The sequence below is a fragment of the Phyllostomus discolor genome, chromosome 10, assembly GCF_004126475.2.
Source record: "Phyllostomus discolor isolate MPI-MPIP mPhyDis1 chromosome 10, mPhyDis1.pri.v3, whole genome shotgun sequence".
Classification (NCBI taxonomy): Eukaryota; Metazoa; Chordata; class Mammalia; order Chiroptera; family Phyllostomidae; genus Phyllostomus; species Phyllostomus discolor.
Genome location: NC_040912.2, coordinates 9,067,782 through 9,090,979, shown reverse-complemented (window position 1 = coordinate 9,090,979; position 23,198 = coordinate 9,067,782). Strand labels below are relative to the sequence as shown.

Here is a 23,198-nt window from a genome sequence, read left to right as displayed (position 1 = left end):
ATGCACAGAGAAGGGGACCAGACCAGGCCCTGGGTCCTAGGTCTGAGCTTCATGTCCACGTCTCCCCAGGCCGATGCTACTATGTGGGGTGCCCCTCCAGGACTGAGTAGAAAAACCGCCCCTTTGGGGTGAACCCTGTGTGCCTGGCTTGGTGGGCTGTGGGCAGAGCAGAAGCTGGGTTTCTGGCCCCACTCACCCCTTAGCCAAGCCCCTTTGTGTGGGGCACTGATTGCACAGTGGGGCCCGGAGCCTAGACTCACCCTGGATACGGTCCGCTAGAGTCTCAGCCCCCGCCGGGGACCTTGAAGCCACGGGAGAAGAGGTGAAGGGCAAGGCTGTGAGCACAGCCTGGCTGGGCTCCTCCCCGGGCTGGCTGCTGCCCCGCAGAGAGGAAGCTGCGCCCAAGAGGAAGGCGTGCCCACACCAGCCTGCTCACGGCCCACAGCACAACACACATCTGGGGGCACAGAACAGAGTGCAGGGGCTCCAGAGCCCACCATGGGGCCTGGAGAGCTCAGGGTATATGAGAGGGAATGAGCCTGGAACTGAATGTCACCCTCAGAGCCGAGGGGACCTCCTCTGGGGTCCTGACCATCGGCATTTCCGGGGTGAGCTGGCCTGCAGTAGATGACTCTCACCTCCACCCTGCCTCACCCTCCCGCCCCCCCCCCCCCCCCCCCCCCCCCCCCGCATGCCTCACTCCACATCCACCCCTGACTCTGAGGCTCCTGGCAGCCCGTCCTCCCTGCTAACGACACCTCACAGTTTACACAGCACTTTCACACCCAGCACCCCATGCGATCTCCCCAGCGCCAGGGCTGTCCCAATGGGGGAAGCAGGCTCCCAGGGGCTAGGGCCACAAGCCGGGCCCAGAGGGAAGTCCAGCCTGCCAGGCCAGCTGACCCTAGACTGACCCCTCTCCCGGAGGGCTTCGCTCTTTGTTGGTGCAGAGGACTGATGTTCTCCTCCTCCAGGAAGCTTTCTGGGACTGAAAGGAGCGTGAGTCACGGTGACCCACAGTGCAGTGCAGCAGCGGGGCCAGTGCTCACTGAGCAGTAACGAGAAACCGCCGACTCGCTGTGCGGACGTGGGGGAACTCGGCGCATCTTCCCGGGGCCTCGGATGCTCCCCATAAGTTTCCGTCATGGACTCCTGCTCTGCCCTCCAGCTCCCTTCTCCTCTGTTGGACCGGAATCCCAAAGGAAAGGCTCAGTCTCTCATCCCGCCTCTTCCTTCAAGCTTCCTCAGCAAGGCGGCCACGGCCAAGACTCGGGCCCACAGGGAGGCTGGGCAGTAAGTGATGTGAGCGCGGAAGGACGGAGCCCGGCTGCAGAAAGGTGAGCGGGGTGCGGACGGAGCTCCTGGGGTGCTGACCGTGGGACAGTGGCCAGATACTGAGAGCAGGGGCGGCAGGTTGGGGTGAGCGGAGGGTGAATACTTGGCCTGGGAGTGGGTTCTCAGTTAGAGTTGGCTCTGCCACCGACTGACAACATGACCTTGACCTGTTTAGTTCTCCTATGAGGCCTCAGTTTACCCATCTGTATACTAGGAGGAGGTTCAGTGGGATCACAATAACAGTGGCGATAGTAATTCGATCTTCAGTGAATAGATAAAGTCAGTGAAAACCTACTGTGGGTACGTCACGACGCACGAGGAAGCAGAGGTGCAGAGAGACTCACCTGCCCAAGCTGTCAGAGCTAGCCCTGGCGCTGGGGACTGCCGCAGGCGGTCTCACTCCTGTCGGAGCAGTATCATTTGAGGTTGCTGTAGGTCCCCCCCTCCGGTATGCCCCCACCCCTTTTCTGGACACAGAAGCATTCTCCGGGAGGTCACATTTGAAAACATTCAGCCAGGCACCCCAAAGCCAGTTGATCTTCCCAGGACAGGGCTGTGGGGGGACAGAAACCATGAGAGTCGAGGGCTTGTCAAGCTAAGGAAGGCTTCGTGGAGGAGGAAGACAGGCTCTAGTGGACACAGAATCCTGAGGATGTGGGAGGGAGAAAGATGAGGGCTTTCTCGCTCTGGGTATCTCGGGGAGGGTGGGAAGCAGGGCGGTGAGCCCCGGAAGCCCAGCGACGAAGGGGGAGTGGTCGCCCCCGCATCCTCGGCTAGCGGGTCGGTGCCGCAGCTCTGGCTGGTGTCCACCTCTAAGCAAGGGGAAAGCGGCGGGCGGGGTCCCGCTCCCCCTCCTACTACGGCCTGGGCCTAACCCCTCCCCCAGGCGCTCATTGGCCCGCACCCCAGCCCCCAGCCTGCGAAGTGCGCAGAGGGGGGGCGGGGAGGGGGTGGTCGGTCGCCTCCCTCCCGCCCAGAGCCTGGCTTCGCGGCGGAGGCGGCGCCTCTCCCGCAGGGTAGACTCCGCTGGGCGGGCGTGGGGCGCCGCGCTCGGGCCCCGGGCCGTGACTGACAGCAGCGGCTTTAGGCGAGCGCGGTCCCCGCGTGCGCACACGCACACGCACGCGCCACCGGCAGGGACCCACGGCCACGGGCCGCTGGCTGACACACAGACGCGGAGACCCGGGATCGGCACTCGCTCCTCAGGGCACAAGCTCCGCATCCCCGGGCGACGCGGGACGCGGACTGGCAGCTGCGCGCGCCCTCCCTGCGGAGTCTGCCCCGGGCCGAGTCGCAGCACGCAGCCCGGTGGCGAGGCCCCGCGGAGATCAGGTAAGGGTCACCCGGCTGCCCCTGCCCCGCCATGCTGGCCGCCCTCCCCACACCCCAGAGGCTTCGCCCCTTGCACACTGCGGACCTCCTCTTCCAGCTCGATGATCCCCGCAAGCCGCGTTCTCCACCGACAGAGAGCGGGCCAGGGCAGCGCGGGGCCAACCTCCGGAATCCGAAATGAAGCCCCCTCCCGTGGCTGCTCCCTTCCTGCGCGACAATCCGATACCCTCTCCCCACAAATGTCTGGGGGCCAGGCTTCGGGGGTAGGGTCGGCTAGCGACCTCGAGCCCTTTCCGGGGCCAGAAGGGAGGACCGGGGTCTGGGAGCGCACTGCGGCCAGGGAGACCCAAAGCGACCCGTGAGGACCTGTCTCTACTCCCAAGGCACATGGAAGCGCCTCCCGGATGGGGCAGGGGACGCTGGAGGGCCCCTGGGTGCTGGATACTGCAGGCCTCGGGAGGTTTGAGGGGTGAGCAAGCAGTGTGTTCAGGAGGAGATGGGCATCACAGAATGCCCCCTTATGGTGACACATTGGGGATTGTTCCAAGGAGCATCGTCTCTCGGTTTCCCGCAGCAGGAAGGGGCTGGGGTCCTGCGAGGAAACGCCCTCCAGGGGCCTGTGGGAGAAAGGCACTTGTCTCAGAGACTGAGGTGGGCCTGCCGGAGACCCCTGCCTCTTGCCTTAAAGGCACAGGTTTCTGTGGCAGCCGCTCAAGGAGGGGACCGCATCTGGGGGTGAGGGGGTGAATGTTGGGCATCAGAAGGGGCCAGGATGCCAATGGCTAGAGCTAGGCAGTCAGAGGGGAGCCCAGCCAGAAGCTGACTGTATTTCACACGGAGTTGGGGATCGGAGCCTCACCCCTGCAAGAAGCTCCGGCCCCCCTTGGAAGATGCTGGGGGAGGGCTGTGGAGCCCCGCAGACGGTGTGTGTGTGCCTGTAGTGCAAGTGCGTCAGTGCCTCTTTCTCTACCTCCCCCAGCCTCACAGTGTCCCACAAAGCCACCCCCTCCTAACCCCACTCCCTAAAACAGCAGGCAGCTTTTGTTGTGAGCAGCCCTGTGTGTGTGTGTGTGTGTGGTGGTGGTGGTGGTGGTGGTGGGGTGGGGGGCGGTGACGTGGGATGGAGGCGGCTACGCACAGTCTGCGGAGGGCCACTTGCCTTGGCACTGCTGGTGGGCAGGGGCAGATGGGCCTCCTGAAGGTCAGGCTGGAGTGTCTGTGGGCTCCAGAAGGGGACGAAACCCTGCTTGAGCCTTGGGCGGGGTGGGTATCAGCAGCATCCCGCTTTCCCCAGGAGGTCCCATTCTGAGTTTGCAAAGGTGCCGGGCACAGGGGGGTCAGTGAGGCTGGAAGAGCCCAGCGTCACAAAGGGAACCTGGCTCCTGCTCCCCACTGACCTTGGGGAGGGCAAGCAGAGGCACCCGTCTGGACACCGGCCGAAATCTGAACATACACATTAGAGACAGAGCAAGCTGGGCAGGCCCTGGGCCAGCCCTTCCACCCAATCCATCAACAAGTGTGTGGGGGGTGCCCCGGGAGGTGGCCCGTCTCTCCCTCCCCCCGGGTCATCTGCGGCGGTGCGGCTGGGACACGACCTGGGAGTCTGTTTGCCCCCACTCACCGGTGAGGGGAGGCGTGCGTGGGAGCCCCTCAAAGGGCCTTTTTTCTGCGCTCTAAGGGCTAATCAGGCCCCAGGTACCAGCAAGGCCCTGTTTTGTGTGCAGTTCAGGCTGGCAGGGGGTTGATTAGAAAAAGCTTCAGAACCCACTTTTTTCCTCCCGCAGCCACAGCTCTGCCGTGCTCCTGCTTTGGGACACTCTCTCAATTTGTGTTGAATAAACAAACACGCGGCAAATGGGTATTTACAAGCGGCACATGCAACTCCGAGGCTAGGAGAGACAGGCGATGAGGCCGCAAGGTGGCTTTCTTCCTGGGCATGCAGCTTCTGGTCTCTGGCCCCCCAGGGAGGGAGATCTCAGGGGCCTTGGGCTGGCACCGATGAAGTAGAGGACAGACACCTTGTATGTGTGCCGGGGGCCGAGCCAAGGTGTGCCAAGCACTGGGCCAAGGCTTGGCTCGGCTCAGCCTCAGGGAGGTTTTGCTGTCCCGGGGGCCACCCAGCGGGAAGCCTGCCCCTGGTGGCGGTGGGTTCCTTGTCAGGGAGGTGTGTGAACCGAAGTCCGGTGCCCCAGACAGGTTTGCCTGGCGGGGTGGAGGGGGGTAGGGATGGTGCTGTGGGGGGCCCGGAGGCCCGGGAAGCCTCCGCCACCCCTGACCAGAGGCGTCTGAGTCCAGGGTCTGAACGGCTGGGCCTAGTGGGCCAGCGGCCGGGTGACACGCGGACAGCTCCTTGGCTGCGACGAGTTTGTATTGTGCCCTGCGTGTCGTCAGAGGCACATGGTGACAGCCACCCCCACGGTGACACACAAAGAGGGAGTGACACACCACCGGGGAGGCATCTAGGCTTCCTGTGACACCTGCCAGAGAGCTGGGGCAAAGCGTGCGGCAGCAGAAAGACACAGACACTGGGGCACACGCCCTCACACAGGTCTAGAGAGAGGTACCTGGGACTCAGACATTTGTCCCGGGGAGGTCACCGGAGGCCTCCTTAATGAACCATTGAATCGAGTGCGGGAAGTTCGTGCGCGGCCTGGGACCGGGGCAAGGGCTGGCGGGCGCTCTGCAAAGGGCAGTGCTTGAGGCGCTGCCGACCACACACGGTGGCAGCTACTCCGTTCTGCTGCCGCCGCCGCGTGAAAGCAACCGCAGATGACGGGGAGACGAGCAGGCACAACTGTGTGCTGATGAGCTTTATTTATGGACGCTGAGATTTGGATTTCACACAGTTTTCATGTGTCATGAAAGAGGAGTCTTTCATTTTTTTTCCCCCTGGCCATTTAGAGATGAAAAAATCCATTCTTGGCTCACTGGCTGTCCAAAAATAGGTGGCAGGCTGGACCCGATCGGCCGGAGCCATTTGCCAAGACCCGGGCTGGAAGGTGAGGGGTGGACTGAGAGGCTGAAGAGCGGAGGGGCGGGGTGCTGAGAGTTCGGGCTGCCCCCGGGGGTGGGGTGCCGTCCTCCACTCTGCCCGCGGCCCCACGTGCCCCTCTGATGGGTCAGTGCCAGGACAGGCTGCCCGCCTGGCCCGAGACCCCTACCCCAGACAGGCCTTCGTTCTGTCCGTGTGACACATCTCTCACTCGAAGGACACCTGGAGACCACACTCATGACCGAAAACAAAACCAGATCACATCGCTTGAATGCACTGGAGCCTCCTTCTCCACTCAACCTCTGTGCCCAGGTCTGTGCCCACCGCCACCAGGGGAGACCTAGACACACCCCTTGTTTCCAGAGGAGACTGAAACTCACAATGAGCAGGGTGGGACCTTCAACGTCCCCAGCAGGAGCGAGGGGCTCCTCTTTAGGACTGGTGGTTTGTAGAAGAGGGTGACGTCAGTGGAGGCGGGTACAGCCAAGGTGGGCTTCCCGGAGGTGGTGGTAGGAGGCTGGGTTGGCTTTAAGAACTACCGGGACACTCCCATTTCAGCTCCATGCCTTGCCCTAACTGTTCTCACCTTTCCTGCCTGCCAATGGGCACAGCGGAGGGCTGGCTGAGAAAGAGACATAAAGCTCCTTTGTGGATACCTCCACATTTCCCAGCTTCTAGTAAGGCTGTTTGCTGAGCTGGGTCTCGCCTCGAGCTTCTGTCTGTCCTTTCTGTCACCTCCTGCCATTTCTGTCCTGCCTTTTCCTCGGGGGCAGGCCGGAGAGACTTTCCTCCCCTCTTTTCGCGTGTCTCTGGGTCCCACCTCGGCCTTCCCATTCCAGCTGCCCTTCCTCCCCGGGCTCCCTCGCCGCCCTGAATCCAGAAAATGGCCTCAGCGTGGGTTCTGCCTGCATGTTGCCCTCCCACTGAGCTCCCCAGCCTTCTGAGGAACATTCCCTAAACGGGGAGCTTGTCCCCTTCCTCCCTTGCTTCAGACTCTCCCTGCTGGAGCGGAACAAGGCTGGGGCGGCCCTGGCACCGGCGGTCTTCCGCCCTCTCGTCCCTCCCGCCCCTGATAGCTCACCGTGCCCTTCCACACCCCCAAGTCACCGTTCCAACTCATCCACCAAGCACTCAACAGTTTTCTGCCCTCCGAGCCCCTTGCCCCCCGCAAGCTCCCCACCACGTGCCCTGCCTGCCCCCAGTGCTGGGGCCATGGAGCTGGCCCTCCCTTACAGAACAGCCCCCGCCCCCCGCCCCCCCCCCCCGCACCCCAATGCCAGGCAGCGCTCAGTGAGCAGCAGCAAACGCGCGCCTGCTCCTGGGGGGCGGCTTCCTGCTCCCTCCCTCTCGCCCCTCCCTCTGCACCTTCTTCATCTGCCTGCCATCACATCCCTCCCCACCTTCCTCTCTCCCCTCCTTTTCATTCATCTTTTGCCACCCCCTCCCCCTCTTCCCTCTTCTTCTCTTTCGCCTGGTCCCCAGGGGGGCTCTCCCTGGCAGAGGCCACCCAGGACCTCTCAGGGCAGGAGACAGGCTTGCCAACACGACCTCAGGAAAGGACCTGAACCCTTACCCGTGGGCTGCACCTGGCCCTTCCCTGCCCGAGCCCGGCTCCCCCACGTCAGATGCAGGACTTGGGTGAGGTCACGGCCGGGGTCCCTTCCAGGCACCTGCGGGACACAGGACCCGGTGGCCGTGCTCTGAAAGGGGGAGGTGTGAACACCAAAGAGGAGTATCCGCGGTAACGGTGAACTCTGACTGTGAGGAGGCCCCTCACCCGGGGGGTGGGCTCTGCCCTGTCTCAGCCCTGACCTTCTGCAGGAGGAAAGAGGCTCTGGAGGACCCCCGTCCTCCCCAGAGGCAAGTGCAGTGCCCTGCCTTTGAGGGGGATGTGGGCAGTGTTGCATCGTGCAGCTGCACCTCTGGCTCCCTGCACTGGGAGGGAGGGGAGGAACTGGGGGGACTGGCCTGCCCGGTTTTCTTACTAGAGGGAGTGTGCGGAGAGTGAGGGCGGCCAGGAGGCACTCCTCCTGGGTCGTCTCCCGCCTGGTGTCCGGCTCGGCCCTGCCTGGTGACAGGGAGGGATGCTGAACAGCCAGAGGCGTCCCGGAGGAGGTAGCCCAGATGGCCCCAGTGCCGTGGGAGCCGGAGAGGGGCCCAGGGCTGTGTGTCCCAGGGAAAAGGGAAGGTGAGATGCTGCCCTCCCACCGTGGGCGCTTCTGTGAGGCAAAGGGTGGCCTGGAAAAAGTTCCGGTGGGACAATATTGGAGCTTTCACCTGGTGGGGGGTCTAGGGGGTGCTGGGCCAGCCCCTGGAGAGGGGTGAACACCCCATTTGAGGGGTCAGGCCATCTTCCTCGGGGCTGCTGTGTAGCAAGGGTCCTGCAGGGTGTGGGGCAGCGCGGGGATGTCTGGAGGGTCTCCGAGTCCCCGGAGCCCGGTGAGTCACCGCTGGCTCTGCTGTGCTGATGAGTGATGCCGTCTTCCTGCGTGCCTGGCCCAGTGGCTCGTGGGGCAGGGGCAGTGGTGGGGGGTGGGGAGTGACACTTGGCTGCTCCTGTCAGCTCCTCATCCTGATTTGTCACTGGACTGATGGGGCCTGAGGAGGACAGGTCTCCCTGAATCCGGAGTGGGGGAGGCGGACTCCCCTCCAGCTCAGGTGTCAGTACGCTTCAATGCCTGCCGGACAGGGGCCCACGACCCTCCCCTGTGTGACCTTGGGAAGCGTTGTCCCCTGTCCAGTCTCGGCTTCCCCACAGGTAACTCAGCACCACAGGGAGGTGGTCTTTAAAGTCTGTTTCAGGACTCAGAGTCCGAGTTCCCAGTGACATCTTTCCAAGGAGCATTCTCCAGACAGAGAAGCTACAGCGGAAGGCCTGAGCAGTTCTCCAGCGAAGGAGAGGGGTCACTGACGGGGTGTCGGTGGGTTCTGGGCTGAGCTTCCTTTCAGCAGTAACAGAGGCCGGCAGGAACATAGGGGAGGAGGGCATGAGCTTTGGCGCCAGACGTTTCGAGTTCACTTCCCAGCTCTACCACGTATTTGCTGTGTGAACTTAGGGAAGTGGCTTAGCCTCTCTGTGCCGCAGTCACCTCAGCTGTAGCATGAGGATGGTGCTAGTAACGACTTCATAGTGCCGGGCAGGTGAAACGAGTTAATGCATACTTATTGCTTGGAAGTGTGCCTGACACATACTGAGTGTTTAATAAATGTTAGTCATTAGGAAAGAAAGGTGCATCTGGCCTGCTGTCCTCGTTCTGAATGTGACACGGGGCTGTGGGGATAGAGGTGACAGCAAGACGGTGCAAAACTGTGAACACCAGAGGTGAGATCGCAATAAAAAGAGCTGATGTACGCGCAGCCCTGACCGGGGGCCGGGCTGCTCTGCGGCCTCCACGGTTTTACTTACGTGAGGTCCTCGGTGCCTCCCAGTGATGTCTGTGAGGTCAGTGTTCCTCTTACCCCATTTAACAGCTAATCGAACTGAAGCACGGAAGAGCCAAGTAGCTTGCTCAAGGCCCTAAGGCTAGAAACTCCAGCAAAATGGGCCATAAATCCACCACAATGAATGTTAGGAGATATGGTGTATTATCCTGGGATCAGCTGCAAAATTGCCCCAGCAGAGCCTGGACCCGAGAGCCTGGGGGAGGCAGCGAGGATGAGAAGCGGCAGCAGCTGATGGGGCTGTGGGGGCAGACCCAGAGGATGCATTCATGTGGCCCCAGGGGGGCCAGGTGTGGGGCAGGCGGCCTAACATAGTAAACTCTGAGCACTGCCCAGGGAGGGTGCCAGGAGGGGCCGAGGAGGTCGCCCTCTTGGAGAGGCTGCAGGACATGACCCCTGAGGTCCCCAGCTCAGGTGGGGGAGTGAGAAGGTCAGGCCTTGGGAGCTTCCAGGGTCTCTTTCGCTGCTGTGCCTGTGTCCTGTTGGGCCAGGGGGAGTACTGTCATGAGGGTGAATGAACAGGAGAGGACAGCAGTCAGCAAGAGAGTAGGTTTTAAAAGCTCTCATCACGCAAGAAAGAGTTTTGTGACTGTGGTGCTGGATGCGGACCAGACGTCTCACACTGGCGGTCGTTTTGCAGGATACAGATATGGAACCATTGTGGTGCACACTCGAGATGAGTGTAATGCTGTGTGTAAATTACACCTCAGCAAAAGCGAGAGGAGGCACCAGAGGGAATCAAGAACCTTGGGTCTAGTTCCCGAGGAGGCGCGTGTTGAGAGCATCCCGTCCGGTCCACCCTGTGTCCCCTGGCTGGGGCCACACCTGGCTCCTGGCTCTCCCCTCCTTGCCTAAGCGGCCGGGGGACAAGACAGGGAGTGGGGGATGGATGGTTAGGCTGAGGCCCCTGCGCTGGCGTGTGTTCAGTCTAGTGCAGCGCTGGCCGAGGAGCTGAGCTGCCAGAGAGAGCGATGAGCATCTGCCCGTCTGGCCTTCCCACGTGAGCACGCGTGTGTGCATGTGCATAGGTGTGCGTGTGCCTGTGTGCGTCCCCACGCCTGCGCCTGAATCCGGACGGATCTCACTGCCTCCGTGCAGCCAAGTGCCTTCGCCCAGGAGTGTGTGTGTGTGAGTGTGCCTGTCACTACATGTGTCCACCGGCTGACGAACGCACCGGAAGCCCTGAGTCGTGGTGCAGTTTTACGTCTGCCCACAGCTTTGCGTCCTGCTCCGTGAGTGTGCCTCTGCACGGCTGCAAATCCAGATGCAGCAGTGTCGGGCGCTGCCAATGCGCTTTGGCGATCACCTCCAGAAGCAGACCAGACTCATCCCCTGGGAACGGGCTGGGACCCCCACTGCCTCCTCCCCCACCTCCCCACTCACGCCCTGTCGTCCCCACTGGTGGCCTCAGTCCTGCAGGGCCCGGAGCCCCTGCCGCTCGGAGGTTGCCGCTCGGCCTTCGGCAGCTGCTTTGCTCTGTGTGCCTCGGAGGGGCAGGCTTTGTGCTGGAGGCCCAGTGGGCTGAGGCAGGGCGAAGGGGGCGCTGCTTACGAGGGGCCCAGGCTCGGCAGCTGGTACGACGGAGCGAGTTAGAAGTGTGGTTCTTTCTCACGCAGCACTCCGGAGCCAGTGGGTAGCCCTGCTCCCTGAGCTCCCCCAGGCATGCTGGTTCCTTTCGGAGTGTCGCTCCCCACCCTTCAGGTGTTATCTTTGCCGCCCTGTCAGAGCCGGGTCGGGTCTGGCATTGGGGAAGGGCTCAGGAGCGGAAGTGGACAGCACGTGGTGCTGATGGACAAGTGGCCCCTGTCACTGCCACCCCCATTCCATAGGTGGGAACTTCATCACATGCCCTCCCTTGAGAGAGCACGGGGGACAAGGAAATGCCCTTTCTGAGTGGGCATGCATGCAACAGCAAAAACTGGTCGTGGAGACATATTTGGGCATGCAGTCGTCTGCCACAGAGGAGAAAGCCATCGGAGCACCCAGGAGTCCAGCGGGGGCCCCAGGAGCCCATGCGCCCCTGTGCCTAGCACCGAGCAGGCGTGCAGCAGATGTTAGTGGGGCAGAGCAGAGAGCAGCTCGGACAGAGGCAGGAGGGGCTCCCTGTGGAGGAGGTTCGGGGTCCTGCCACGGGTAGGGGAGGAGGTGTCCTGGGCAGGGCCAGGCCGTCCCTGCCCCCTCCTCTGCCACGGGGCCTGCAGGACTCAGGCCTCCCCTTTCTCTCTAGCCCTAGCCACCTCGGGGCTGACCGGCGGCTGCTCTGAGTGGGAGGCGAGCGGGGCTGGCCTGAGCCTCCATTCCAGCTGAGAAGCGTCCAGGCCAACGTCATGCAGGCCTCCCTGGCCGCCCTCCTTCTGCTGCCGATGGTAAGGACCCAGGACTGTCCCCTTCACCGCCAGCTGGAGCCCCCACCGTGGGTTGGGCCATCCAGGGACCTTTGCTCGAGTTAGAAAGGGGGCCCATCCTCCAGGTCCTCAGCCGACTTGAGCAGAAATTGTTACACAGTTTGCAAATCTGTGCTGATGGCGCGGTGGGGTGGCAACCTTTGGAGCTGTGCAGCACACGTCCGGGTCAGGGGCCCTGGCCAGGGCTGCAGAGGGCACTGCGGATCCCAGGCCACTGCCCGCATGTCTCTGCCAGGTTAGAGCGCAGCGGCCCGCTCTTTGCTGTGCCCTTCCAAGAGTGAGGGCAGCAGGGAGGGTTCGGAGGCCTTGAGGGCTCCGAGGCCTTGGCTCCTGCCCCAGGCTGGGAATTCAGACCAGCCATGGATGGGGCCCTCCTGAGAGCCCAAGATCTGGGTCCGGCCTCTGCCTGGCCTCAGTGTGTGACCACGGCCCGTCACTGTCCCCGGAAGCCTCAGTTGTCCCCATTGGACGGACGCCCACGAGTCCCCTGATCCCAGTGATAACCCCGAATGCCTCACAACATTTCCAAATGTCTCCAGGGCAGTGGTGTGGCCTCTGGCTGGGAACCAGGGCTCCTGTGTGGCCCCCCTCCCCCTAACTCCCTCACTGTGCGGATGAAATACCGAGGCCCAGGGAGGAGGGGCTGGACTGCACACTGCCCTTGGCAGCTCAGCCGCCTCTGTGCTCGCTGTGATGTGCTTACGGAGCCACTGCTGCCCCCGAGCTGTGCGTTAGGGACAGCGCTGGGACACAGCGGTCGTGATCGCAGTGGTCCCACGCTTGAATCCGGCATCCGCCACTAACCAGCCCTGGGACCCTGGGCGGGAGTTTCTTAACTTCTCTGAGCCTCCGTGTCCTCTTCTGTAAAATGGGGTGAGAGTAAGTGAGAGCGGTTCCTGAGCCCACTGAACGCTGCCGCTGCTCCTCCACCCGTGCCTTTCACGGGAGCCCCTCCTTCCACCCAGCAGCTCCATGCTCCCCTAAAGGGCAGTAGTCGCCTCGTGGTCTCTGGAACCAGACTGCCGGGGTTCCAATCCTGGCTGTACAGTCTGCCAAGCTGTGTGACTTTGAGCGAGTTACATAATGTCTCTGGGCTTTAGTTTCACATCTGCAAACTGAGAGATGATAAAAAGAGTATTTACGACATGCATGCATGCAGTACAAAAGTGCTATAGGGCGTTTGCTATGATTTTTAGAAGACACGGAAACTGGGAGTCAGGGATGGGGTGGGACCCGCCCAGGGTCACACGCTGAGTTGGGAAAGAAGAGCGCTCAGGGGTGTGTGACAGAGCGGTTGTCAGGGCCCCTGCCTGCTCTGCCCCCTCCCCCGCGCCACCCCCGGGGCTGAGGGAGCAGTGCTTCCAGATGACCCTCCCTGCTCCCCCCACACCCAGCCCATGTGTCTGTCGCCTGTGCCCTGCAGACCACCGCCATGCACTTCAACTGCATCCTGAAGGAGGAGAAAGCCATGTGTCTGCAGAAGATCCAGAGGGAGAAGGAACAGCTGGGCTTGAACGACTCCTCCCCAGGTGAGCGGGGTGTGGGGGGGAGGGGCACACTGTCCCCAGCACATGCAGGCCAGCCTTTAGAGCTGGTAATTCAGCCTCTGGCCGCCTTGTAAAGAAAGGTGGAGGGCATGGGTCCCTGGGTCCTTAGAGAGCCCTTCCAGGTGGAAAAGCCCTAGGTCGCACTGGTGCTGCTGTCCTTGGGGATGGGCCTGCCCTGTGTGACCCGAAGGGCTGTTCCGGGCGGCTGCATGGGGCTGCTTTTGGTCCCCGCGGCTAGGGCGGAGCTGGAGTCTGGGCTGGGCCTTGGCTGTCAGAGTGCTCGTTAGCAGGCAGCCCGGGCCTGGTGGCAGCAGGGACGCAGCTGTTGCCGGTGCCCGAACGGGAGAGCACCTGGGCCACCAAGGCTGGCGGTGGGGGGGCCCTTCCCCACCCCCTCTGTTCACTCCATCGGAAGCCCGGGAACGAGGGCAGCAGCTGGCACCCTGGTCCTTGGCCTGTCTGGGCAGCGCTGCCCCCAGGGCCGCTGGTGGCCTGGGGAGGGGTCCCACCTCCTCCTCAGGAGGGGCACTGCAGACCTTCGAGCGGCCTCAGTTCTCCTCACTGGACGCCCGTGACCCCCCTGGCCCCAGTGACAGCCCTGAATGCCTCGCAGCATTTCCAGATGCCCCCAGGCGGGGGCATGGCCCCAGGCTGGGAGCCAGGGCTCCTGTGTGACCCCCCTGCTCCTAACACCTCTCTGCACAGATGGGACGCTGAGGCCCAGAGAGAGGGCACCCTTGACTGCCTGACTCCCCGAGGGGCGGTGTGGGGAGCTGAGGGGCTGGGGGCATCCTGGGGGGCTCACCAGCCTCACTCACACCCCGGTCTCTGCAGGGGGCACTCTCTGCCCAGACTGGAAGGATCCACTCTTCCCTCCGGAACCGCCCCGTTTACAGGGAGCTCTTCTGGGCACTGTCTGTTTAAATACGCGATTAATCTGCAGCCCAGTTATGTGTAACGGTCCCTCCAGGCCGAGCTCCCCAGCCAGTCAGTGAACATTAACCGGTAATGGAGCCGCTGCCGGCCCTGCCCTCCTGCCGAGCTCCCGCTCAGCCCTCACCGGGTCCGGACGTGGGTTCTAGGCCACCCCAGCCAGGGACCCTGAGGCGGGGGTGCCCAAATCTGGTCCAGGGCACTGGTCTAGGAGATGGGAAAGTGGGGGGCCCTGAGGTGGACCTGGAACCCAGGTGTCCTGCCTCCCAGCCCAGGGCCACTGAGCCCGCAGCACAGGTGCCAGGTGCACTGGGGGCGGGGCGGGGAGAAGCGTCCAGAAAGGAAGGGCAGAGGCAGAGGTGGGTTGCTGCACAGGTGTTTGTGGAGCCCTGGGCTGGGAGAGGACGAGGAGAAGGGCCCACAGGGCTGTCCTGGCAGATGCTCACGTGAGACAGAGGGGTCCCTCTCTCCCAGGAAGGGCAGGCCAGGGCTCACCACAGCTCAGGGGCACATGTCAGAGGGCGGAGGAGCAGCTGGTGCTATGGGATTCAGTGGAGGGAGAGAGACCTTCCTGCTGGGCGGGGGGAGTGTAGGTGGCGGGTCAGAGAGGGCTGCAAGGAGGAAGGGGCATTCAAGCTGGGCATGGCAGAAGGCAGGGCGTGAAGGAGTCTCCTGGAGGCAAGGGGATATCCCTCCTCTAACCCTGAGTGCGCAGAGGAGGGTGGAGGCAGCACCTTCCCACGGTCTGTCTACCTCTGCCTGAGTCACAGGAATGGACCCAGCAGGACAAAGCTAAGACCTCATTCAGCACAGTCAAAAGAGACAGCCGTCAGGTGGAGAAAGAGAGGAGACTGTGGGCCCAGGTGGGCCACCACCTCCATGGCCCTGTCCTGCTCTGTGCCTCAGAATCTCTGCTATGAAGCGAGAAGGCAGGATGGGTCATGGGATGGCCCGTAGTTACGTGGATTGACCATCTGCCCGGCCCTGTACCAGCTCCTACAGCAGCCACTAGGGGGCAGATTCTATCATCAGCCCGGTGTTGCAGGTGAGGGCACGGAGGCACGGGCAGGTTATATATTCTGCTTAAAGGCAGTTCGACGTGAGTGTAACCAGAACCAGCAGTTGTGGAGAGAGGGCCGGCCTCTCTCCAACAGAGAGAGGCCGGCCCTCCTGCTGTCCCCCCATCCCTGCATCTCCCCTGTCCCTTCTGTCCCCAAGCATACACGCTGTGCACTGCACGCTGGCCCCGGGTCAGCCAGCTTCCCTGACACACACCTGAAAATGAAACACGAAAATCTGTCAGCTCATTCCAGCGATGGCGAGGGCTTTTGTGTATTCCTAATGTATTTATGTGTACGTGTTTCTTTTAAGTATAATAACATGAGGGCATTGATTGGGGTGAGGATGCTGATCTAGCAGAGGTGAGGAGTATGGGACTGGGTAGAGTTGGGGGGCCCCAGAAAGGTCCCTGTGCCCCTTAGATCCCTGCCCCTCCCTGGTGCCAGGCTCCACCCCCAGAGAACATCAGGTGGTGGTGTGCATAGTGTCTTTCAGAGTGGTGCCGACGTACAGGGTCACGCTGGGGACGGCAGGGGAGCTGCACAGGCAGGTGAGGGAGGCAGAGAATTCTGGCAAGTTCCCAGAGGCGGGAGGCAAGCTTTCTGGCTCGGTGCTTGTGTCCGCAGCATCCTTGACACGCTTTAAAGGTGTTTACTGGGACCGTTATTGAGGAGTTGTATTCAGCGATCCCTCATTTCGAAACCCCTGAGCGCTAAACGGGACTCGAGTCAAGGCTGAGGCCAACTCTGTCACGTGACACGGCCAGGCTGAGACCAGGGCGCCCGAGCCAGCTCTGGGACAGGCCCCAGGCCTGCGGCCTCAGCTGGGGGCGCCCTTTGTGCTGCGCGCTCTTGTGCCAGAGAGGAGGGGAAAGGGCCCCTGTGCGTGGGAACCTGGGTCTCCACTCCTGGGGGTCCCAGGCCGGCGCAGGTCACGGGCCCCACCTGCTGGGCTGGACACTTCGTTTGGGAACCACTGACCTCGCGGGGAGGCTGCATCCTGAGTCCCTCGCTCCCCCCCCCACCCTGCACTCACAGCTCGCCCGCACTTCACCGATCGGCCGCATTGACTGTGAAGTCACTTTCGGTAAATTGAAATCATTTTTTGCCCTTGAACTTTACACTACCACGAGGGGCTCGTTCTGACAACACCCAAGCATCCTCCGGTGGCTTCTCACAGGGACGACTGCGCCCTTGTCTGAGTCCCTTCGGTGCCTCTGGTCTCACGGGTTCTGAACACAGCGTGGCACTGGACGGAATCGTCACCATGACAACCTGAGATTAGTGCCTTATTTTGTTCCAGACCAGGCTAATGGCTCTTGCATCCTCTCTGTTCTGCCTGCCCAAACGGTCTTTCCTCCCGCTTTTATCAGGCGCGGCCTCTTCGGCTGCTTTGTGTGGGTGTCTTAGCGGGAGCCGCCCACCAAGGAGGCGTCTCCCCCACCTCCTCCGACCGGAACTCCTCTGACCAAGTTCCACAGAGGGCTTGTGGCAGGGTGCGGGCAGAGCCAGCGGGGCGCAGGCAGACTTAGTGTGGAACTGGGCTAGGGCCGGAGAGGTGAACAGGGAGGCTTGGGGTGTCCGAGCGGCGAGGTCTCCCAGGCGCTGGGAGCTGTTCTGATTTCCCACCTCCTCTGCAGGGGCAAGAAGGTTGGGGGTGGGGGGGGGGGGACTTTCACAGCCTCTCAACAGTGTCTGATGCACTTGGCCTCGTCCCACTTGAAACATGTGCGTTTTTGGCTGCTGCGCCACTAACATCTCCCTGTTCTCCTTGGGTTTCTGGCCACCCCTCCTCAGCCTCCTCCGCCAGCTCCTCTTCTGGTGTTGGCACTCCTTCTCCTGTCGGGGGCCAGGCCCTCTCCTCCCTCCTTCTCACGCCCGTGCCTTCTCACACTACACTTCGCCCAGTCCCACGGCCCTCCCTAGCACCCCTGTGCTGACCACTCCCTGCCCCTTCTCCAGCTCTGACTCCCCCTCTGGACTCCACACCGCTACCTGACTGCCTGTGTGAGGTCTTGGCAGACGCCCCTTGGGGGATGTTTGTCCTGGCCGTGGGGCCAGGGAAGGCGGCCCTAGCCCCCCGGCCATCCTTCTGGGCATCGGCAGGGCCCCCATGAACCTCTGCTCCTGGTGTGAGCTCTCGTCACTCAGACTCGGGGACACCCTGAGACACCCAGCCCTCAGGGTGCACACAGGGAAACTGAGTCAGGGGGAAGGGGGTAGAAGCTCGCCAGAGTCATGCAGTGAGCCCTTGGCAGAAGCAGCCAGAGCTCCAGTCTTGTGGCTGCCGTGCGGGAGCTGAGGGGACACCCTGCCCCTTCCCTCTCTCCCTCGCCCCCAAATGCAGATTTCTCAGATGCATTTTGTCTGCCCCCGTAGCCCTGGGCCCATGGGCGCCAGCCCGTGGCGGGGGCTCCGGAAAGGGTTGTTAAGAGAATGACTCCCCCGCCCTGCCCCCAGGCCTGGGACCTCCACCCTGGGAGCCCCTCTTCCTTGTGCCATCCCGCCTGAGCCCTGCGCCCCTCCCTGCACTCAGGTCTCGAGACGGCTCGCCTCCACCTGGTGTGCCCCGGGACCTCGGGGACGTCAGCTGGCGGCAGCAGCTGCTGTGCCAGGGCCCAAGCTTCCACGTTAGGGGAACATCTGTCAGCAGGGCTCCTGGGATGTGGGCCAGACGTGACCACGCTCCCTGGCCGTTCCATGGTCAGCGCAGGCCACAGCAGCCACCAATGTGCTGCTGGGTCCCCTTCAAGGGCCTGATGTCACAGCCAGGCATGTGCTGGCTGGAGTCCTGCTGGGTGGGGGTGGGTAGGACAGGCAATGACCGGCCTGTTGCTGTGAGACCCCGGACACAGCTCATGCAGCCTCACGTGGCCCCCAGGGTCCTCGCCGTCCTGGTCTGCCATCCTCAGAGCTCTCTGTGGCGCTTCGGGCTCCCAGACTCAGTCACCCTAGGAAGGGGATCCTGTAGGCTACTCTGACTGGGTGTGAATCCCAGAACAGCCAGGTCCCAGTTCGGAGAGGCAGACCACCCCAGGCCCACGCGGCGCCCACAAGCCAGTCGGCCAGGGAACCCATAGAGAGGCCTCGAGCTCGGGAGGCCCGCCCCGGGCCCCTCCCTGCCTGGCACCCACCCTGCGACCAGCCGGTGGCCCCCTGCTGGCCGTTCTTCTCACCTTGCGGGGCTCTGTCCATCCCCCTTTCCCAGCCTCTCAGGGGAGTGGTTTCCAGGGGCACCTAGTTGACATCACGAGATTAATGGTAACAGCGTAGGGCGTGTTCATTGAGTGAACCTGGCGCTCTGCCGGGCGTGTTACAGGTGTGAGCTCACTACTGTTCACGGCAGCCCCGGGAGGTGGGACACTGTTGCTCACCCGCCTCCGGCTGTCCCTCATCTGGCAGGGCGGCCCTCTCCGCAGCCCCTGTGTGCAGGCCCCTCGGCAGCGGGCACGCCCTGTCCCGGGAGTCTGTGCTCTGCACCTGTCACTTCCCCCGCCGCCTCCTCTGATTCTGCCGCCTGCGGCTCTTCTGCCCACCCGTGCACAGGGCGTCTGCAGGGTTCCCTCCTCGTGAACTCCTCATGAACTCATTTCCTCCCCTACGCCCACGGTGTCAGGGCTTAGGGACCCTGTTAGGGGGTTGGGGTGACAAGGCCGTGAGAGGTGCTCATGGCGAGGGCCTGGCTCACGTGGCTCGCTCCCCCACAGGCTGCCCCGGGATATGGGACAACATCACGTGTTGGAAGCACGCCCAGGTGGGCGAGATGGTCTTCATCACCTGCCCCAAGGTCTTCCAGATCATCTATCCAGACCAAGGTGGGTTTCCCTGGGGCCTCTTCCCGCCACACTCAGCCCAGCCCGCTCCCCTCGCCTGGGCCTCAGACCCTCCTGGGACACAAGCGCCAGGGACATGGGGCACCCCGCAGGCAGGTAGACAACCCCTGCCACAGCGCTCACATTCGGGGTGGTGGGGGGCTGGGAACCACAGACCTCCTGCTCACAGGGACACAGAGGTTCCTCTCAGACCTGGCCCCCAGGTCCACGTGGGGACACATTGTCGTGGGTGGGGCAAGGCTGGGCTCTCACACAGGGCATGCATCCCAAGACCAGAGAAAGCAGGGTATGGCTGCAGTGCCCCCTCACCCCCCTGACCCCGCCTCCCCGCTGTGAGCCACACCTCCCGCCTCCACACCTCCCGCCAGCAGTCGCACTCCCCCACCTGACAACCGGGGGACTGGACGTGACCACGCCCTGCCTAGAACAGGACAGGACGTGGCTGCTGAAAGAGGATGCAGTGGAGGGGAGGGCAGTGTGAGTGGGGTGACGCTGGGCCGGGGCGGCCCCTGACGCAGCCCCGTCTCTAATTCACTTCTGTAGAAACCACGTCAGTCCCCGCCCCCCACTCACGGACTCCTCCCATTCATTCGCTCATTCATTCATCCATTTAAAGTTTATCGAGCATCTACTCTGGGTCAGGTACCATGGCGAGACTTCTTCTTTTCAGCAACAACAACATCCAAAGGCAAAATGAGTCAGCAGTGAAATGCCCTTTTCTCAGGACAGACTCTCCTTCCAACTCCAGCCCGCCCCGGCACTTACTTGCGCGGTCGGTCAGTGTGCCCTGGACACCTGAAACTCGGGGGCTCACTGAGGCCGGGCCTTTTAGCGTCTCCATCCCCAAAGCTGGACCTGTGAGACTCGCCTTAAATGCTCAGAAAGCGCAGATGGCATTTCTCTCTGCACCACCCCCGGGTGCCCAGGGCCAGACCTGGCGGTGCTCACTGTAGTAGCTGCTACTCTGCGGGCTCTGGGGGTGCAGCGGACCCACCTCCTCTCAGCCGCCTTGCTCGGTTCCCGTAACTGTGTCCCGTTGCAGAGGGAGAGCGGGGAGTCTCCAGCGACTGGCCCTGCCAGTAGTCCTTATGGCTCAGGGCCCCTGGCAGAGCCTCTCTCCGGAGTTTGGGGGTAGGGTGCGGAAGGGGGAGGGGGAGGGCCAGCAGGGCCCACTGAGAGCAGACCCCACTCAGCCCTCACTCACCTGTGTGTGCTCTCTCTCTCTCTGTTTCAGTCTGGGAGACGGAAGCCATCGGTAAGCGGAGCCCTGGGGAGAACCGACTACTGATCACCTGTGCACCTGTCCATCCGGCTGGAGCCCAACTCTGGCTGTTGGGAATGGGTGGGGGTGGAGTGGAAGGCTTGCCAGGGACCAGGGTCTCCCCTCCTTCTTCTTCCCTCCTCCCCCCTAGGCTATTCTAGAAGGGGGTGCACAGGAAGATGGAAGGTGCAGCCCTTGGCCTCGGTGCTCGTGGGCTTCTTTGGGAGGACGAGGCCCAGCCCCGGAGGGGTTAGAAAACAAGCCCATCAAACGCACAAGTGCAGGCTCGAGCGTGTGTGTGAGCCTGCGCAGTCTTCCCAAGCGGCTGCAGAGGGGGAGCATTCAGCAGGCATGCCGACAGAAGGGACCTAAGGACGCAGCATGCAGGCAGAGTCATGCAAAGGTCCAGGGAGGCTTCCTGGAGGAGGTGGCATGTCTGCTGAACCTGGGAAACAGGATTTGAGAACGTAGAGGGGGCATGGAGGTTCGGTGCTAGTAGGGGTGTCGGCATGGGTGGAGGTGGGAAGAAAGAGTCAGGAGAGAAAGGGACAAAGGTCTGAGGAGGAAATCTTCGGAGTTCTGTGTTCCCTTTGATGGGAGCAGTTTGTGTGTGGGGGGGGGAGGGGGCGAAGAGGAAACACGAAGCCCAGGACTTGGGTGGCTGTTCCCCGCCTTGCCCTTGAAAAGGCCCCGTCATCCTTTGTCCTCCCTCTCCCACTCTGCTCTGGAGGAGGCCCTCTCATCATCCGGACCGTGTCCCATTTCCACTTCCTGTGGTCCGGGGCGGGGGGAACTGAGTCATCGGCATCTTCGGCAGCACAGGAATACAAAGCAAATGAGACTGACATTAGGATGTGCAGGGTGTCGGAAAGGTGAGGCTGCCGTTGCTAGGCCACCTCTTGGCCGAGGAGACCCCGCCCCTTGCCCTCCCAAGCAGGGGCAGCCTTGGCCTCCCAGCCCGGAGAGCCAGCAGCGTCCAGCCCCGGCACACAGGCAGGCAGCCGGTGTTCTGACTCATGCCCATGTTTCTGTTTTGCAGGAGACCTTGATTTCGCAGACATCAACTCCTTGAATCTCTCAGGTGAGTGGGAGCACACCATGGGCTGGCTGGAGCGGGTGGCATCTGCTGCTGGCGTGTGCGCCTGGGCGGTGCCTCTCTGCAGCTGTGTGGCCCTTGTCAGGTCCCCGTCCTTCTCTGATGAAGCTGTGGATCTTCTCCATGGAAACTGGCACTCACGTGCCCAGACAGTTTCATGGGCACGCAGATCTCTCAAAGCCCCACAGTGGGCCCCAAATAAAGAGCCCTGGATCAGCCCTGGCTGGTGTGGCTCCGTGGATTGAGCTCTGGCCTATGAACCAAAGGGTCGCCGGTTCGATTCCCAGTCAGGGCACATGCCTGGTTGTGGGCCAGGTCCCCAGTAGGTGGCGCACTAGAGGCAACCACACATTGATGTTCCTCTCCCTCTCTTCCTTCCTTCCCCTCTCTAAAACTAAATACATTTTTTTTTAAAGAGCACTGGATCAGCAGCCCCTGATAACTTTGAGCTCCCATGTGATTCTCCTACTTGAATTGTGCTCACCATGCCCCAGTGGGCTTGTTAAAACTCAGATTCCTGGGCCCCCTGCCCAGGGTCTCTAATTGAGTAGGCCTGGGGTGGGGCCTGAGAACATGCATTTCTAGCCAGTGTCCCAGGGGGTGCCGATGGGCTGGTCTGGGGAGGGCACCCACTTAGAGAACCCTGCCCTGGCACTCGCTGCTCCCGTGAGGGTGGCGGGGAGGAGGGGCCTGGGGAAGCCACCAGGCGCAATCACTTCAGGGTCCTGACGGCCTGGAGAGCACTAGGGCAATTGTGTGGCCGGTTCATGGCTGGGCTCTGAGCGAAAAGGCTCCTGCTTCTCTGAGCCCACGCTGTACTATAGAAAGAAAAAGAGAGAAGGAGAATAGGAGAAAGGGAATGATGCCTACCCTTAGGACACTTTAACAAACTGGTTTTCAAAGCAGCTTCCCTTGCCTCTTCCCACCACCCTGATGTGGACAAAGCGGAGAGGAGATGAGGCCCGGGGAGGGAAGGGTCAAGGCCAGGGTCCCCTGGGACACGCGGACTCTCTGAAAGAGGGGCTCACGGGGATGTGGAAGGAGCTTGCCAGTCACAGCCTGAGACAGACCTGCCGGAAGCGGGACCAGTTGGCGTGGAGCTGTGAGGCAGAAGTGGCTCCCTCGCTCCCGGGGCCTGCCACACACCCTCCTGTCCTGTGTCCCAGGGCTCAGAGTCCCAGCAGCCACTCCACTCTGGGCAGAGCTGTCGTTATGGCAGGGCCACCGCCCCTCTGCTGCTCCCCGGAGCCCAGAGTCTGCATGCCTGACTCTGTTGGCTAAAAAGGCTGGCTGCAGGTAGAACTTCCAACTCAGCTGGCAAGGGCATGAGGCTGGCAGATTTGGGGTGGGGGCTCTTCTGTCTTGGCCTCTGCCCTTGGCTCCTTCTAGAGCTCCCCAGAGGTGACCTTGGCTAAAGAGGAGGTATTCCTCCAGTAACATGGGTACAGAGCCCCTTTCCTGCAGGTGTCTTTGGTTGTGACAAAATCCTGTGACAGCAGGAACCATCCCCTATGTTCCCCTATGTCCTAGTCCGCCAAATGAACTACCAGAGAGCTAGTATGGAGCAAGGGTCAGTCTGGGGCCACCTTCCAGGCCTGGCCTGGAGGCCAAGGGGGCTGCTGGCCTTCTCTGCAGCCCTGGACCTCCGTGGGTCCCCCTACAGGCACTGGGAGAGTTGTTCGAGGCTGAAACCGCCCCGGGCCGGGCATCAGTCAGCCTGGCCCCTCCTGTGTTGCCAGCTGGGGCCTCCTGCCTCCTCAGGGCCCCCAGCATCAAAGAAAACTGAAGTGCGTTAGTGTCAGGAAACAGACAGACCTCCAAACCTGGGAAGGCAGAAGTTCTTTAAAACAACAACAACACAAAACCTAAATGCACATCCTAATGAGATCTTGTGCTAGGCTAATGGAGGTCTGGTTCTTGTTAATTAAGCAAGCCTGGTGTCCCTTCGGTGTGGGATGGGACCGT

General features: G+C 62.3%; 1 protein-coding gene across 5 annotated transcripts in view; it reads left to right on the top strand.

Moving 5' to 3' along the window:
- Positions 1 to 2,164: 2,164 nt before the first annotated feature.
- The window catches only part of ADCYAP1R1 (ADCYAP receptor type I), a 48,733-nt gene continuing 27,699 nt past the window's right edge, over positions 2,165 to 23,198 (top strand). For 2 of the 5 annotated variants that reach the window (XM_028525618.2, XM_036010442.1), the window contains exons 1-6: positions 2,166 to 2,667; positions 11,328 to 11,466; positions 12,929 to 13,034; positions 18,751 to 18,858; positions 20,111 to 20,131; positions 21,177 to 21,218. In XM_028525618.2, the coding sequence (XP_028381419.1) occupies positions 11,428 to 11,466; positions 12,929 to 13,034; positions 18,751 to 18,858; positions 20,111 to 20,131; positions 21,177 to 21,218 (316 nt within the window). In that variant the 5' untranslated portion in view covers positions 2,166 to 2,667; positions 11,328 to 11,427. Of the gene's footprint in view, positions 2,668 to 5,757; positions 6,050 to 11,327; positions 11,467 to 12,928; positions 13,035 to 18,750; positions 18,859 to 20,110; positions 20,132 to 21,176; positions 21,219 to 23,198 lie in introns of those variants that run through there. The other 3 variants (XM_028525620.2, XM_028525621.2, XM_036010443.1) reach the window with 3 other exon arrangements.